Genomic DNA, 15165 nt, shown 5'->3' with positions numbered 1-15165 from the left:
ACAGGAGCGGGCCGGCACGGACTCCTCGCACTCTGCTCACAGGAGCGGGCCGGCACGGACTCCTCGCACTCTGCTCACAGGAGCGGGCCGGCACGGACTCCTCGCACTCTGCTCACAGGAGCGGGCCGGCACGGACTCCTCGCACTCTGCTCACAGGAGCGGGCCGGCACGGACTCCTCGCACTCTGCTCACAGGAGCGGGCCGGCACGGACTCCTCGCACTCTGCTCACAGGAGCGGGCCGGCACGGACTCCTCGCACTCTGCTCACAGGAGCGGGCCGGCACGGACTCCTCGCACTCTGCTCACAGGAGCGGGCCGGCACGGACTCCTCGCACTCTGCTCACAGGAGCGGGCCGGCACGGACTCCTCGCACTCTGCTCACAGGAGCGGGCCGGCACGGACTCCTCGCACTCTGCTCACAGGAGCGGGCCGGCACGGACTCCTCGCACTCTGCTCACAGGAGCGGGCCGGCACGGACTCCTCGCACTCTGCTCACAGGAGCGGGCCGGCACGGACTCCTCGCACTCTGCTCACAGGAGCGGGCCGGCACGGACTCCTCGCACTCTGCTCACAGGAGCGGGCCGGCACGGACTCCTCGCACTCTGCTCACAGGAGCGGGCCGGCACGGACTCCTCCCACTCTGCTCACAGGAGCGGGCCGGCACGGACTCCTCGCACTCTGCTCACAGGAGCGGGCCGGCACGGACTCCTCGCACTCTGCTCACAGGAGCGGGCCGGCACGGACTCCTCGCACTCTGCTCACAGGAGCGGGTCCATGACGGGTGATGCACCGTGAAACCTGCGCGAGATACAGGCGAGGCATTCGCAAGTGTGACACCGGCCCTACACTAGACATGGCTCATGGACTGGAGAAAAAGACTCTACCTTGGGTAACACCAATACATACTGGCTTCACGCCCCAGGACAACACATGGACACAAACTCACTTGGACACTGAAGCGGTCGACGTCCTTGTAAAGTGTAACAAAAGCATCCGCAAAGAGGTAGCAGCTGCTTTGCTCAATAAAATTGGTCTCGAAGGCATCGCCGAGCCTCTCCTTCAGCTGCTGTACAATGTAGAAATCCCAAGGAACTGGTCTCGAATCCACCTGTCAGAAATAGTAGTATTTAAAGGGTTATTCCCGTCTTCCCACAGATGGATATTGTCGGATAGAGCTTGTAAAAACAAACACTTCCCAGTTTACAGCTTTTTACATTTTGCAGTCGTTCTTGTGATATTTACACTTTTCCTTTCTTTACAGCTTGTTGCCATGGAGACCGACCACCGCTGTCTAGGCCTGTGCTGAAGCTGGCCAGCATTATGAGGTAACAGCGATCCTAGCCAGCTTCAAACCAGCGCTTACAAGCTCAATAGAAAAGCTTCTAAGCACTGCGCATGTTCTGCTGTCTAGCAGCGGTGGTCGGTTTCTAAGGCAACAAACTGTAAACAAAAAAACTTTATCTCAGAAACGGCTGAGAATTTTAACAAACAGTAAATTGCAAAATTGCTTGTATTTACAAACCCTATCTGACAAATACAATACTATGTAGATGGGAATTACCCTTTAAATATCTGCTCTGCAGTACAATTCACTGCTGCGGACAGGCAGATGTCACAAGTTATGGCATGAATATAAAGAAAAATAGCAAACCTTTACTGCCACTTCTCTCAGATATTTCATGTGACAATCGGCCTCGACCCCCGTGTAAATTCTGCCGCTTTCACCAAGAATAATCTCCTTTTTAAGATGATAGGACTCACTGCCTGCAAGATCAATGGAAGACATTTATACTGCATGCTGGAAATGCCAAGACCACGCCTCCCCAAAGGAATCTGTCAGCAGGTTTTTGCTATGTAATTTGAGAGAAGCATGATGTAGGGGCTACGACCCTCATTCTGGTGATATATCACTTAATATATTGCTTTTTTTGCTATGTAATTTGAGAGCAGCATAACGTAGGGGCTACGACCCTCATTCTGGTGATATATCACTTAATATATTGCTTTTTTTGCTATGTAATTTGAGAGCAGCATAACGTAGGGGCTACGATCCTCATTCTGGTGATGTATCACTTAATATATTGCTTTTTTGCTGTGTAATTTGAGAGCAGTTTGATGTAGGAGCTACAACCCTCATTCTGGTGATGTATCACTTAAGCAATATATTAAGTGATACATCACCAGAATGAGGGTCATAGCCCATACATTATGCTGCTCTCAAATTACATAGCAAAAAAGCAATATATTTTTTTGCTATGTAATTTGAGAGCAGCATAATGTAGGGGCTACGACCCTCATTCTGGTGATATATCACTTAATATATTGCTTTTTTTGCTATGTAATTTGAGAGCAGCATAACGTAGGATGCTACGATCCTCATTCTGGTGATGTGTCACTTAATATATTGCTTTGTTGCTATGTAATTTGAGAGCAGCATGATGTAGGGGCTACGACCCTCATTCTGGTGATGTATCACTTAATATATTACTGGGTGTAGTTTTCTTTTTCTCTGCTGTAGTTGTAGCAGAGCTCTTAATGCCGTGCATTGTGTAACCCCACCCTCATCACTGATTGGCAGATTTCTGTGTACGTTGTCAACAAGCTGTCAGTGGTGGGGGCGGGGTTACACAGATTAGCTGGACTGTTTTGCACGTGACATTTAGTCCTGCAGTAATAATCTCTTGCTGATAAAACACTGATTGTATTGAAACTACTGCAAGTGACATATCCCTGGAATCAGGCTCTCTGCCCCTACATCATGCTACTGTCAGATTAAACCACAAAAAAAACTGCTGATAGACTCCCTTAAAGTGGAGCTATTATGCAGTTCCCTTCACAGTGGGTGTCCGCTAAGAAATTCCCAGGCATACCAAACATACTATGAAGCCAGCAAGTACTGACTGACCTGCAGACGGCGCCACAAAGAAGGGAATTTTGTTTACTTACCGTAAATTCCTTTTCTTCTAGCTCTAATTGGGAGACCCAGACAATTGGGTGTATAGGCTATGCCTCCGGAGGCAGCACAAAGTATTACACTTAAAAGTGTTAAGCCCCTCCCCTTCTGCCTATACACCCCCCGTGCTCCCACGGGCTCCTCAGTTTTGGTGCAAAAGCAAGAAGGAGGAAAAAGAATTATAAACTGGTTTAAAGTAACTTCAATCCGAAGGAATATCGGAGAACTGAAACCATTCAACATGAACAACATGTGTACACAAAAAAACAGGGGCGGGTGCTGGGTCTCCCAATTAGAGCTAGAAGAAAAGGAATTTACGGTAAGTAAACAAAATTCCCTTCTTCTTTGTCGCTCTATTGGGAGACCCAGACAATTGGGACGTCCAAAAGCAGTCCCTGGGTGGGTAAAATAATACCTCGTAAGAGAGCCGTAAAACGGCCTCTTCCTACAGGTGGGCAACCGCCGCCTGAAGGACTCGTCTACCTAGGCTGGCATCCGCCGAAGCATAGGTATGCACCTGATAGTGTTTCGTGAAAGTGTGCAGGCTCGACCAGGTAGCCGCCTGACACACCTGCTGAGCCGTAGCCTGGTGCCTCAAAGCCCAGGACGCGCCCACGGCTCTGGTAGAATGGGCCTTCAGCCCTGAGGGAACCGGAAGCCCAGCAGAACGGTAGGCTTCGATAATTGGCTCCTTGATCCACCGAGCCAAGGTTGATTTGGAAGCCTGTGACCCTTTACGCTGGCCAGCGACAAGGACAAAGAGCTCATCCGAGCGGCGCAGGGGCGCCGTACGAGAAATGTAGAGTCTGAGTGCTCTCACCAGATCTAACAAGTGCCAATCCTTTTCACATTGGTGAACTGGATGAGGATAAAAAGAAGGTAAGGAGATATCCTGATTAAGATGAAAGGGGGATACCACCTTAGGGAGAAAATCCGGAACCGGACGCAGAACCACCTTGTCCTGGTGAAACACCAGGAAAGGGGCTTTGCACGACAACGCTGCTAGCTCAGACACTCTCCGAAGAGAAGTGACTGCTACTAGGAAAACCACTTTCTGCGAAAGTCGTGAGAGGGAAATATCTCTCATTGGCTCGAATGGTGGTTTCTGAAGAACCAGCAGCACCCTGTTCAGATCCCAGGGTTCTAACGGCCGCTTGTAAGGAGGAACGATGTGACGAACCCCCTGCAGGAACGTGCTTACCTGTGGAAGTCTGGCTAGGCGCTTCTGGAAAAACACAGAGAGCGCTGAGACTTGTCCCTTAAGGGAGCCGAGCGACAAACCCTTATCCAGTCCAGATTGAAGGAAGGACAGAAAAGTGGTCAAGTCAAAAGGCCAGGGCGAAAAACCCTGAGCAGAGCACCACGACAGGAAAATTTTCCACGTCCTGTGGTAGATCTTGGCGGACGTTGGTTTCCTAGCCTGTCTCATAGTGGCAATGACGTCTTGAGATAACCCTGAAGACGCTAGGGTCCAGGACTCAATAGCCACACAGTCAGGTTGAGGGCCGCAGAATTCAGATGGAAAAAAAAAAACAAAAAAAAAAACGGCCCTCGAGATAGCAAGTCTGTTCGGTCTGGTAGTGTCCACGGTTGGCCGACCGTGAGATGCCACAGATCCGGGTACCACGACCTCCTTGGCCAGCCTGGAGCGACGAGGATGGCGCGGCGGCAGTCGGTCCTGATCTTGCGTAACACTCTGGGCAACAGTGCCAGCGGAGGAAACACATAAGGGAGCTGAAACTGCGACCATCCTGAACTAAGGCGTCTGCCGCCAGAACTCTGGGATCTTGAGACCGTGCCATGAACACTGGTACCTTGTTGTTGTGCCGGGACGCCATGAGGTCGACGTCCGGCACCCCCCAGCAGCAACGGATCTCCTGAAACACGTCCGTGTAAAGGGACCATTCCCCTGCGTCCATGCCCTGGCGACTGAGATAATCTGCTTCCCAGTTTTCCACGCCTGGGATGTGAACTGCGGATATGGTGGATGCCGTGGCTTCCACCCACATCAAAATCCGCCGGACTTCCTGGAAGGCTTGCCGGCTGCGTGTGCCGCCTTGGTGGTTGATGTATGCCACCGCTGTGGAATTGTCCGACTGAATTCGGATCTGCTTGCCCTCCAGCCACTGCTGGAACGCTTTCTGGGCAAGATACACTGCCCGTATTTCCAGAACGTTGATCTGAAGCGAGGACTCTTGCTGGGTCCACGTACCCTGTGGTGGAGAAAAACCGCTCCCCACCCTGACAGACTCGCGTCCGTCGTGACTACTTCCCAGGATGGGGGTAGGAAGGATTTCCCCTTCGATAACGAAGTGGGAAGAAGCCACCACCGAAGGGAAGCTTTGGTCGCCTGAGAGAGGGAGACGGTCCTGTCGAGGGACGACGGCTTCCTGTCCCATTTGCGTAGGATGTCCCATTGAAGGGGACGCAGGTGAAACTGCGCGAAAGGGACTGCCTCCATTGCTGCCACCATCTTCCCCAGGAAGTGCATGAGGCGCCTCAAGGGGTGTGACTGGCCTTGAAGGAGAGATTGTACCCCTTTCTGTAGTGCCTACTGCTTGAACAGCGGAAGCTTCACTATCGCTGAGAGGGTATGAAACTCCATGCCAAGATATGTCAGCGATTGGGCCGGTGTCATATTTGACTTTGGAAAATTGATGATCCACCCGACACCCTGGAGAGTCTCCAGGGAAGCGTCGAGGCTGCGTTGGCATGCCTCTTGAGAGGGTGCCTTGATCAGCATCCAAGTACGGGATCACCGAGTGACCCTGCGAGTGTAGGAGCGCTACTACAGTAGCCATAACCTTGGTAAAAACCCGTGGGGCTGTTGCCAGGCCGAACGGCAGTGCCACGAACTGCAGGTGTTCGTTTCCTATGGCGAAGCGCAAGAAGCGCTGGGCTCTGGAGCAATCGGTACGTGGAGATAAGCATCTTTGATATCGATCGATGCAAGGAAATCTCCTTGGGACATTGAGGCGATGACGGAGCGGAGGGATTCCATCCTGAACCGTCTGGTTTTACATGTTTGTTGAGCAGTTTCAGGTCCAGGACCGGGCGGAAAGACCCGTCCTCCTTTGGGACCACAAACAAGATGGAGTAAAAACCGTGGCTCAGTTGCTGAAGAGGAACCGGGATCACCACTCCTTCTGCCTTCAGAGTGCACAGCGCCTGCAGAAGAGCCTCGGCTCGCTAGGGAGGCGGGAATGACCTGAAGAATCGAGTCGGGGGACGAGAGGTGAACTCAATCTTGTAACCGTGAGACAGAATGTCTCTCACCCAGCGGTCTTTTATTTGTGGCAGCCAGGTGTCGCAAAAGCGGGAGAGCCTGCCACCGACCGAGGATGCTACTAGAGGAGGTCGAAGTCATGAGGAAGCCGCTTTGTTAGCGGCGCCTCCGGTGGCCTTTTAAGGACGTGACTTAGACCGCCATGCCTGAGAGTTCCTTTGTTCTTTCTGAGACCTTTTGGACGAGGAGAATTGGGACCTGCCCCGCCCTGAAAGGACCGAAACCTCGACTGCCCTCTCCTCTCTTGGGGTATGTCCTGTTTGGACTGGGGTAAGGATGTATCCTTTCCCTTGGATTGTGTGATGATTTCATCCAGACGCTCGCCAAATAGCCTGTCGCCAGAAATTGGCAAACTGGTTAAGCGCGTTTTTGGAAGCAGAATCTGCCTTCCATTCCCGTAGCCACAAGGCCCTGCGGAGTACCACCGAATTGGCGGCCGCGACCGCCGTACGGCTCGCAGAGTCCAGGACAGCAATAATAGCGTAAGACGCAATTGCCGAGGTCTGGGTGGTAATGGGTGCCACTTGTGGCGCGGCCGTGCATGTGGCTGCTTCAATTTGCGCTTGACCTGCTGAGATAGCTTGTAGCGCCCATACGGCTGCGAATGCTGGGGCAAAAGAAGCTCCGATAGCTTCATAGATAGATTTCAACCAGAGCTCCATCTGCCTGTCAGTGGCATCTTTGAGCGAGGCCCCATCTTCCACTGCAAGTATGGATCTAGCCGCCAGTCTGGAGATTGGAGGATCCACTTTGGGACACTGAGTCCAACCTTTAACCACGTCAGGGGGAAAAGGATAACGTGTATCCTTAAGGCGCTTAGAAAAAACGCTTATCTGGACAAGCATGGTGATTCTGGACTGCCTCTCTGAAATCAGAGTGGTCCAGAAACATACTCGGTGTAAGAGAAGCTGACTCCTCCGCCGGAGGAGCTGAGGGAGAAATATCCAGCATTTGATTGATGGACGCAATAAGATCGTTCACTATGGCGTCCCCGTCTGGAGTATTAAGATTGAGAGCGCCCTCAGGATCAGAATCCTGATCAGCTGTCTCCGCATTATCACCAGAGATTCCCCCCCGCTGAGACCCTGAACAATATGATGTCGAGGGAAATTCTAAGCGAGCCCGCTTAGTCGGTCTGGGGCTGGGGTCTAAGTCAGAACCCTCAGTCTGGGATGTATGAGATACCCCAGGAGGACATTGTTGGACCAACTGAGGGGGGCCAGGGAACAATGATTCAACAGAGTCCCTTTGCTGAGATACCGGCCTGGACTGCAAGGCTTCTAGTATCTTAGCCATAGTCTCAGAGAGTTTTGCAAACTCCGTCCCCATCACTAGGACAGTGTCAACAGGTGGCTCCCCCTGGGCCCCTCTTAGCAGAGGCTCTGGCTGAAGAAGTGTCACAGGGGCCGAACATTGCACACAATGAGGGTCAATGGAACCTGCCGGCAGCTGGGTCGTACAAGCGGCGCAGGCAACATAATAAGCCTGTGTTTTTGGCACCCCTGCCTTTTGTGGGCGCCATGCTATTGTTTTCCCTGAGTAACACACTAAAGTATATAGCCAGAATGAACTGTGCTCATACAGTGTAAAATATATACTATAAACAAATAATGTATCAATACACTACAGCACCATGGGGCTAGCACCACAGGTGCTGCTTACCATCCGCCTAAAGCGGTTATGAGGCCACCAGAGACCGTGTCTGGGTCTCCCAGGGTTAATCCCTCTCTGCAGCGTCGGAGGAGCTGACAGGAATGGCTGCGGCGTCCTGACGAGAGGAGGGAGCCGTGGGCGTGGCCGAGGTGCTCACACTGTGCACAGTGAGGGGGGTGGAGTATGGAAATCATACTCCAGCCCTCAGTGCTGCTCGTTCCGTGCAGCGTCCCGCCCTTCCCCTGCCTGTCAGGGCTGAGGGCGGGAGAAAGGGAAACTAGGCCGCAAGCAAGTCGGGGACTCGAGTATACGCGTGGCCGCCGTAAAAGCGCGGCCGACGCCGAATTCCCCGGCGAACTACAAGTCCCAGCCGCGCCGCAGTTTCCCATGGCAGCGGCGGTTAGCGCGGTAGCCCCTACATATAAACACACTCAGCGACGCTGAGTGTGTAATGGCACAGTTTAACCCGGTCAGCGCCGCGGTCCCCGGTGCACTAGCACACCCAGCAAAGCTGAGGTGTTGCCGTGCGCGGTCCCCACAGGGATACAGAGTACCTTCACGTAGCAGGGCCATGTCCCTGAACGGTACCCGGCTCCTATCCAGCAGGCTCCACAGGAGTTGTGGATGAAGCACGGTCTCAGTGCCTGGAGACCGATAGGATCCCACTTCACCCAGAGCCCTGAGAGGGATGGGGAAGGAAAGCAGCATGTGGGCTCCAGCCTCTGTACCCGCAATGGATACCTCAACCTTAACAACACCGCCGACAAGAGTGGGGTGAGAAGGGAGCATGCTGGGGGCCCTATATGGGCCCACTTTTCTTCCATCCGACATAGTCAGCAGCTGCTGCTGACCAATCTGTGGAGCTGTGCTGTGCGTGTCTGACCTCCTTCGCACAAAGCAAAAAACTGAGGAGCCCGTGGGAGCACGGGGGGTGTATAGGCAGAAGGGGAGGGGCTTAACACTTTTGAGTGTAATACTTTGTGCGGCCTCCGGAGGCATAGCCTATACACCCAATTGTCTGGGTCTCCCAATAGAGCGACAAAGAAACACTGATTTTATTGAAACTACAGCAAGTGACATATCCCTGGAATCAGGCTCTCTGCCCCTACATCATGCTGTTCTTAGATCAAACCATAAAAAACTGCTGATAGACTCCCTTTAAGTGGAGCTATTATGCAGTTCCTTTCACAGTAGGTGTCCGCTAAAAAATTCCCAGGCATACCAAACATACTATGAAGCCAGCAAGTACTAACTGACCTGCAGACGGTGCCACAAAAATTAGTGAGGTCACTTTTGTCGGGATGTGCCGCATTCTACGACCGCTCATACAGTGCATGTAGAATATATTCCCTACTGATTGGTGCTTTCTCTTCTTACCAAGCAGCACCTCCTGCTGATCCTTCATTGTAGGGAGCGGCCCGGCCTCCTGGATGATCGCTTCCGATGCCAAGACTTCAGGCATCGCCTCCAGCAGGGTTCTTTGCAGCTCTGCGATTCCTAGGAACATGGAGGCCTCTTCTGAAATAGAAGAATAGAAAACTCTAAAGACATGTCCATGGGAACACTAGAGGTCACAGATTGTGAAGAACACACATTTAAAGGGAATTTGTCAGCAGGTTTTTGCTACCTCATCTGAGAGCAGCATAATGTAGGCAGACAGACCCTGAGTCCAACTATGTATGACTTAGTTTACTGGGTGCAGCAGTTGTGACACAGAAGATTTAGCATGGAGCAGAGCTCCACCAGGCTCTCTATGTACAATATCTATGGACAGTGATCTGCTAATCACAGCAGAGGGTGTGCCAGAAATGGTAACCTCTAGATGACAGTCCAGCAATGATAATCTCCTGGGGCTAAAATAATCATTGCAGGTAAACAACAGCACACATTGTGAAATCTGTTTGTTAAACCCCTTCAGCATGCTGTCTTCAGATTACATAGCAAAAACCTGCTGACATATTCCCTTTAAAAGGAGTATCCTGATGTAGAAAACCAAGTGTTAATAATCAGGGGGATCCCCTGTTCAGAATCCTCAAATATTAACTAGAGCAAAAAGAGTGGTCCAATCCTGTATTAGTTTTAATGGCAACAGGAATAGTTTTTCCTCAGTTTCTTGCAAGAATCATAACTTTTTTTTAATTTTTTTATTACAGCAATACTAAACTTAGTTGTTGGGTTTTTTATGTGGTTAAGTTGAACTTTGTAAATAAAGAAGGGAATTTTGTTTACTTAACGTAAATTCCTTTTCTTCTAGCTCCAATTGGGAGACCCAGACAATTGGGTGTATAGCTATGCCTCCGGAGGCCGCACAAAGTACTACACTAAAAGTGTAAAGCCCCTCCCCTTCTGCCTATACACCCCCCGTGCTCCCACGGGCTCCTCAGTTTTGGTGCAAAAGCAAGAAGGAGGAAAAAGAATTATAAACTGGTTTAAAGTAAATTCAATCCGAAGGAATATCGGAGAACTGAAACCATTCAACATGAACAACATGTGTATACAAAAAACAGGGGCAGGTGCTGGGTCTCCCAATTGGAGCTAGAAGAAAAGGAATTTACGGTAAGTAAACAAAATTCCCTTCTTCTTTGTCGCTCCATTGGGAGACCCAGACAATTGGGACGTCCAAAAGCAGTCCCTGGGTGGGTAAAATAATACCTCGTAATAGAGCCGTAAAACGGCCCCTTCCTACAGGTGGGCAACCGCCGCCTGAAGGACTCGTCTACCTAGGCTGGCATCCGCCGAAGCATAGGTATGCACCTGATAGTGTTTCGTGAAAGTGTGCAGGCTCGACCAGGTAGCCGCCTGACACACCTGCTGAGCCGTAGCCTGGTGCCTCAAAGCCAAGGACGCGCCCACGGCTCTGGTAGAATGGGCCTTCAGCCCTGAGGGAACCGGAAGCCCAGCAGAACGGTAAGCTTCGAGAATTGGTTCCTTGATCCACCGAGCCAGGGTTGATTTGGAAGCCTGTGACCCTTTACGCTGGCCAGCGACAAGGACAAAGAGTGCATCCGAGCGGCGCAGGGGCGCCGTACGAGAAATGTAGAGTCTGAGTGCTCTCACCAGATCTAACAAAGTGCAAATCCTTTTCACATTGGTGAACTGGATGAGGACAGAAAGAAGGTAAGGAGATATCCTGATTGAGATGAAGAAGGGAATTTTGTTACTTACCGTAAATTCCTTTTCTTCTAGCTCTTATTGGGAGACCCAGACGATTGGGGTATAGCTACTGCCCTCCGGAGGCCACACAAAGCACTACACCAAAAAGTGCAAGGCCCCTCCCCTTCTGGCTATACCCCCCGTGGTATCACGGGTTCTTCAGTTTTAGTGCCAAAGCAAGAAGGAGGAAGCCAATAACTGGTTTAAACAAATTAACTCCGAATAACGTCGGAGAACTGAAAAACCGTTCAACATGAACAACATGTGTACCCGCAAACAACAAAAAAATCCCGAAGGACAACAGGGCGGGTGCTGGGTCTCCCAATAAGAGCTAGAAGAAAAGGAATTTACGGTAAGTAACAAAATTCCCTTCTTCTTCAGCGCTCTATTGGGAGACCCAGACGATTGGGACGTCCAAAAGCTGTCCCTGGGTGGGTAAAGAGATACCTCATGTTAGAGCTGCAAAACAGCCCTCCCCTACGGGGATGTCACTGCCGCCTGCAGGACTCTTCTACCTAAGCTGGCATCCGCCGAAGCATAGGTATGCACCTGATAATGTTTGGTGAAAGTGTGCAGACTCGACCAGGTAGCTGCCTGGCACACCTGTTGAGCCGAAGCCTGGTGTCGCAAAGCCCAGGACGCACCCACAGCTCTGGTTGAGTGGGCTTTCAGCCCTGAAGGAACCGGAAGCCCAGCAGAACGGTAGGCTTCCAGAATTGGTTCTTTGATCCATCGAGCCAGGGTGGCTTTAGAAGCCTGCGACCCCTTGCGCTGGCCAGCGACAAGGACAAAAAGTGCATCTGAACGGCGGATAGGCGCCGTGCGAGAAATATAGATTCTGAGTGCTCTCACCAGATCTAGCAAACGTAAGTCTTTCTCATACCGGTGAACCGGCTGAGGACAAAAGGAAGGCAAGGATATATCCTGATTAAGATGAAACGAGGATACGACCTTAGGGAGAAACTCCGGAATGGGGCGCAGCACTACCTTGTCCTGGTGGAACACCAGGAAGGGAGCCTTGGATGACAGAGCTGCCAGCTCAGACACTCGCCGAAGCGATGTGATCGCAACAAGAAACGCCACTTTCTGTGACAGGCGAGAAAAGGAAACGTCCTTTAGAGGCTCGAAGGGCGGCTTTTGCAGAGCAACTAGTACTCTGTTCAGATCCCATGGATCTAACGGCCGCTTGTACGGGGGCACAATATGACAGACCCCCTGTAGGAACGTGCGCACCTTAGGAAGACGTGCTAGACGCTTCTGAAAAAACACAGATAGTGCCGAGACTTGCCCTTTAAGGGAGCTGAGCGACAAGCCCTTTTCCAACCCCGATTGCAGGAAGGAAAGAAAGGTGGGCAATGCAAATGGCCAAGGGGATACTCTCTGTGCAGAGCACCAGGATAAGAAAATCTTCCACGTTCTGTGGTAGATCTTAGCAGACGTTGACTTCCTAGCTTGTCTCATTGTGGCTACGACTCCTTGAGATAATCCTGCGGACGCTAGGATCCAGGACTCAATGGCCACACAGTCAGGTTCAGGGCCGCAGAATTCCGATGGAAAAACGGCCCTTGGGACAGTAAGTCTGGTCGGTCTGGCAGTGACCACGGTCGACCGACCGTGAGATGCCACAGATCCGGATACCACGATCTCCTCGGCCAGTCTGGGGCGACGAGTATGACGCGGCTGCAATCGGATCTGATCTTGCGTAACACTCTGGGCAAGAGTGCCAGAGGTGGGAAGACGTATGGGAGCCGGAACTGCGACCAATCTTGAACTAATGCGTCTGCCGCCAGAGCTCTTTGATCGCGCGACCTCGCCATGAATGCCGGGACCTTGTTGTTGTGCCAGGACGCCATTAGGTCGACGTCCGGCACTCCCCATCGGCGACAGATTTCCTGAAACACGTCCGGGTGAAGGGACCACTCCCCTGCGTCCATGCCCTGGCGACTGAGGAAGTCTGCTTCCCAATTTTCTACGCCTGGGATGTGAACCGCGGATATGGTGGATGCTGTGTCCTCCACCCACATTAGAATGCGCCGGACTTCTTGGAATGCTTGCCGACTGCGCGTCCCTCCTTGGTGGTTGATGTATGCCACCGCTGTGGAGTTGTCCGACTGGATTCGGATCTGCTTTCCTTCCAGCCACTGTTGGAAGGCCAGTAGGGCAAGATACACTGCCCTGATTTCCAGAACATTGATCTGAAGGGTGGACGCCTGCGGAGTCCATGTCCCCTGGGCCCTGTGGTGGAGAAACACTGCTCCCCACCCTGACAGACTCGCATCTGTCGTGACCACTGCCCAGGATGGGGGCAGGAAGGATCTTCCCTGAGACAATGAGGTGGGAATGAGCCACCATTGTAGAGAGTCCTTGGCCGTCTGGGAAAGAGAGACTTTCCTGTCCAGGGACGTTGACTTCCCGTCCCATTGGCGGAGAATGTCCCATTGAAGTGGGCGCAGATGAAACTGCGCAAAGGGAACTGCTTCCATGGCTGCCACCATCTTCCCGAGGAAGTGCATGAGGCGCCGTAAGGGGTGCGACTGGCCTTGAAGGAGGGATTGCACCCCTGTCTGTAGGGACCGCTGCTTGTTCAGCGGAAGCTTCACTCTCGCTGCTCGAGTATGAAACTCCATGCCAAGATACGTTAGCGACTGTGACGGTGACAGATTCGACTTTGGAAAGTTGATGATCCATCCGAACGTCTGTAGAGTCTCCAGCGTAGCATGTAGACTGAGTTGGCATGCCTCTTGAGAGGGTGCCTTGACAAGTAGATCGTCTAGGTAAGGGATCACCGAGTGTCCCTGAGAGTGCAAGACTGCTACCACCGCCGCCATGACCTTGGTGAAGACCCGGGGGGCTGTCGCCAGACCGAATGGCAGAGCTACGAACTGAAGATGGTCGTTTCCTATCACAAAACGTAGAAAACGTTGATGTTCTGTAGCAATTGGCACGTGGAGATAAGCATCTTTGATGTCTATTGAGGCAAGGAAGTCTCCTTGAGACATTGAGGCAACGACAGAGCGGAGGGTTTCCATCCGGAACCGTCTGGCGTGCACATGTTTGTTGAGCAGCTTTAGATCCAGAACAGGACGGAACGAGCCGTCCTTTTTTGGAACCACAAAGAGATTGGAGCAAAACCCTCGCCCTTGTTCCTGAGGCGGTACAGGATCCACTACTCCTTCCGCTCTTAGGGAGTCCACCGCCTGCAGCAGGGCATCTGCTCGGTCTGGATGTGGGGAGGTTCTGAAGAACCGAGCTGGAGGACGAGAACTGAACTCGATTCTGTACCCGCGAGACAAAATGTTTGTCACCCACCGGTCTTTGACCTGTGACATCCAAATGTCGGAAAAGCGGGAGAGCCTGCCCCCGACCGGAGATTCTAGGACCGCATTGATAGCGTAAGACGCAAACGCAGACATCTGCGAGGTAAGGGACGCCACTTGCGGCACCGCTGGATGTATGATAGCATCCACTTTTGCTAAACCAGCTGAAATAGCTTGGAGTGCCCATACGGCTGCGAATGCTGGAGCAAACGACGCGCCGATAGCTTCATAGACAGATTTTAACCAAAGGTCCATCTGTCTGTCATTGGCATCCTTAAGTGAAGCGCCATCCTCCACTGCAACTATGGATCTAGCTGCAAGTTTGGAAATCGGGGGGTCTACTTTTGGACACTGGGTCCAGCGCTTGACCACATCAGGGGGGAAAGGAAAACGGGTATCCTTAGAACGTTTAGAGAAACGCCTTTCTGGATGAGCGTCGTGTTTCTGGATTGACTCTCTGAAGTCAGAGTGATCCAAGAAAGCACTCAATTTACGCTTGGGATAGAGGAAACGAAACTTCTCCTGCTCTGCAGCTGCCTCCTCTGCAGAAGGAGCTGGGGGAGAAATATCCAACAGTCTATTGATGGCTGAGATAAGCTCGTTTACCATGGCGTCCCCATCCGGGGTATCCAGATTGAGAGGGGTTCCAGGATAAGACTCCTGATCACTCTCTTCAGACGCATCACAGGGCGACTGATTGCGCTGAGACCCTGAGCAGTGTGATGACGTTGAGGGTCTTTCCCAGCGAGCTCGCTTAGGGTGGCTGGGGCTATCATCTGAGTCATAATACTCAGCCTGGGAAG

At 52.0% G+C, this 15165-nt stretch overlaps 1 protein-coding gene across 3 annotated transcripts in view; it reads right to left on the bottom strand.

Moving 5' to 3' along the window:
- Window positions 1-15165, bottom strand: part of BUB1B (BUB1 mitotic checkpoint serine/threonine kinase B) — a 106118-nt gene that overhangs the window by 5290 nt on the left and 85663 nt on the right. For 2 of the 3 annotated variants that reach the window (XM_075330873.1, XM_075330872.1), the window contains exons 17-19: window positions 9270-9410; window positions 1652-1764; window positions 947-1108 (exon numbers count right to left, since the gene is read on the bottom strand). In XM_075330873.1, coding sequence (XP_075186988.1) covers window positions 947-1108; window positions 1652-1764; window positions 9270-9410 — 416 coding nt within the window. The remainder of the gene's footprint in view (window positions 1-946; window positions 1109-1651; window positions 1765-9269; window positions 9411-15165) is intronic. The other variant, XM_075330874.1, reaches the window with a different exon arrangement.

The sequence above is a fragment of the Anomaloglossus baeobatrachus genome, chromosome 12 (assembly GCF_048569485.1).
Source record: "Anomaloglossus baeobatrachus isolate aAnoBae1 chromosome 12, aAnoBae1.hap1, whole genome shotgun sequence".
Lineage (NCBI taxonomy): Eukaryota > Metazoa > Chordata > Amphibia > Anura > Aromobatidae > Anomaloglossus > Anomaloglossus baeobatrachus.
Note: the sequence above shows the minus strand (reverse complement) of the source record. Positions and strands in the feature narration are given on the sequence as shown.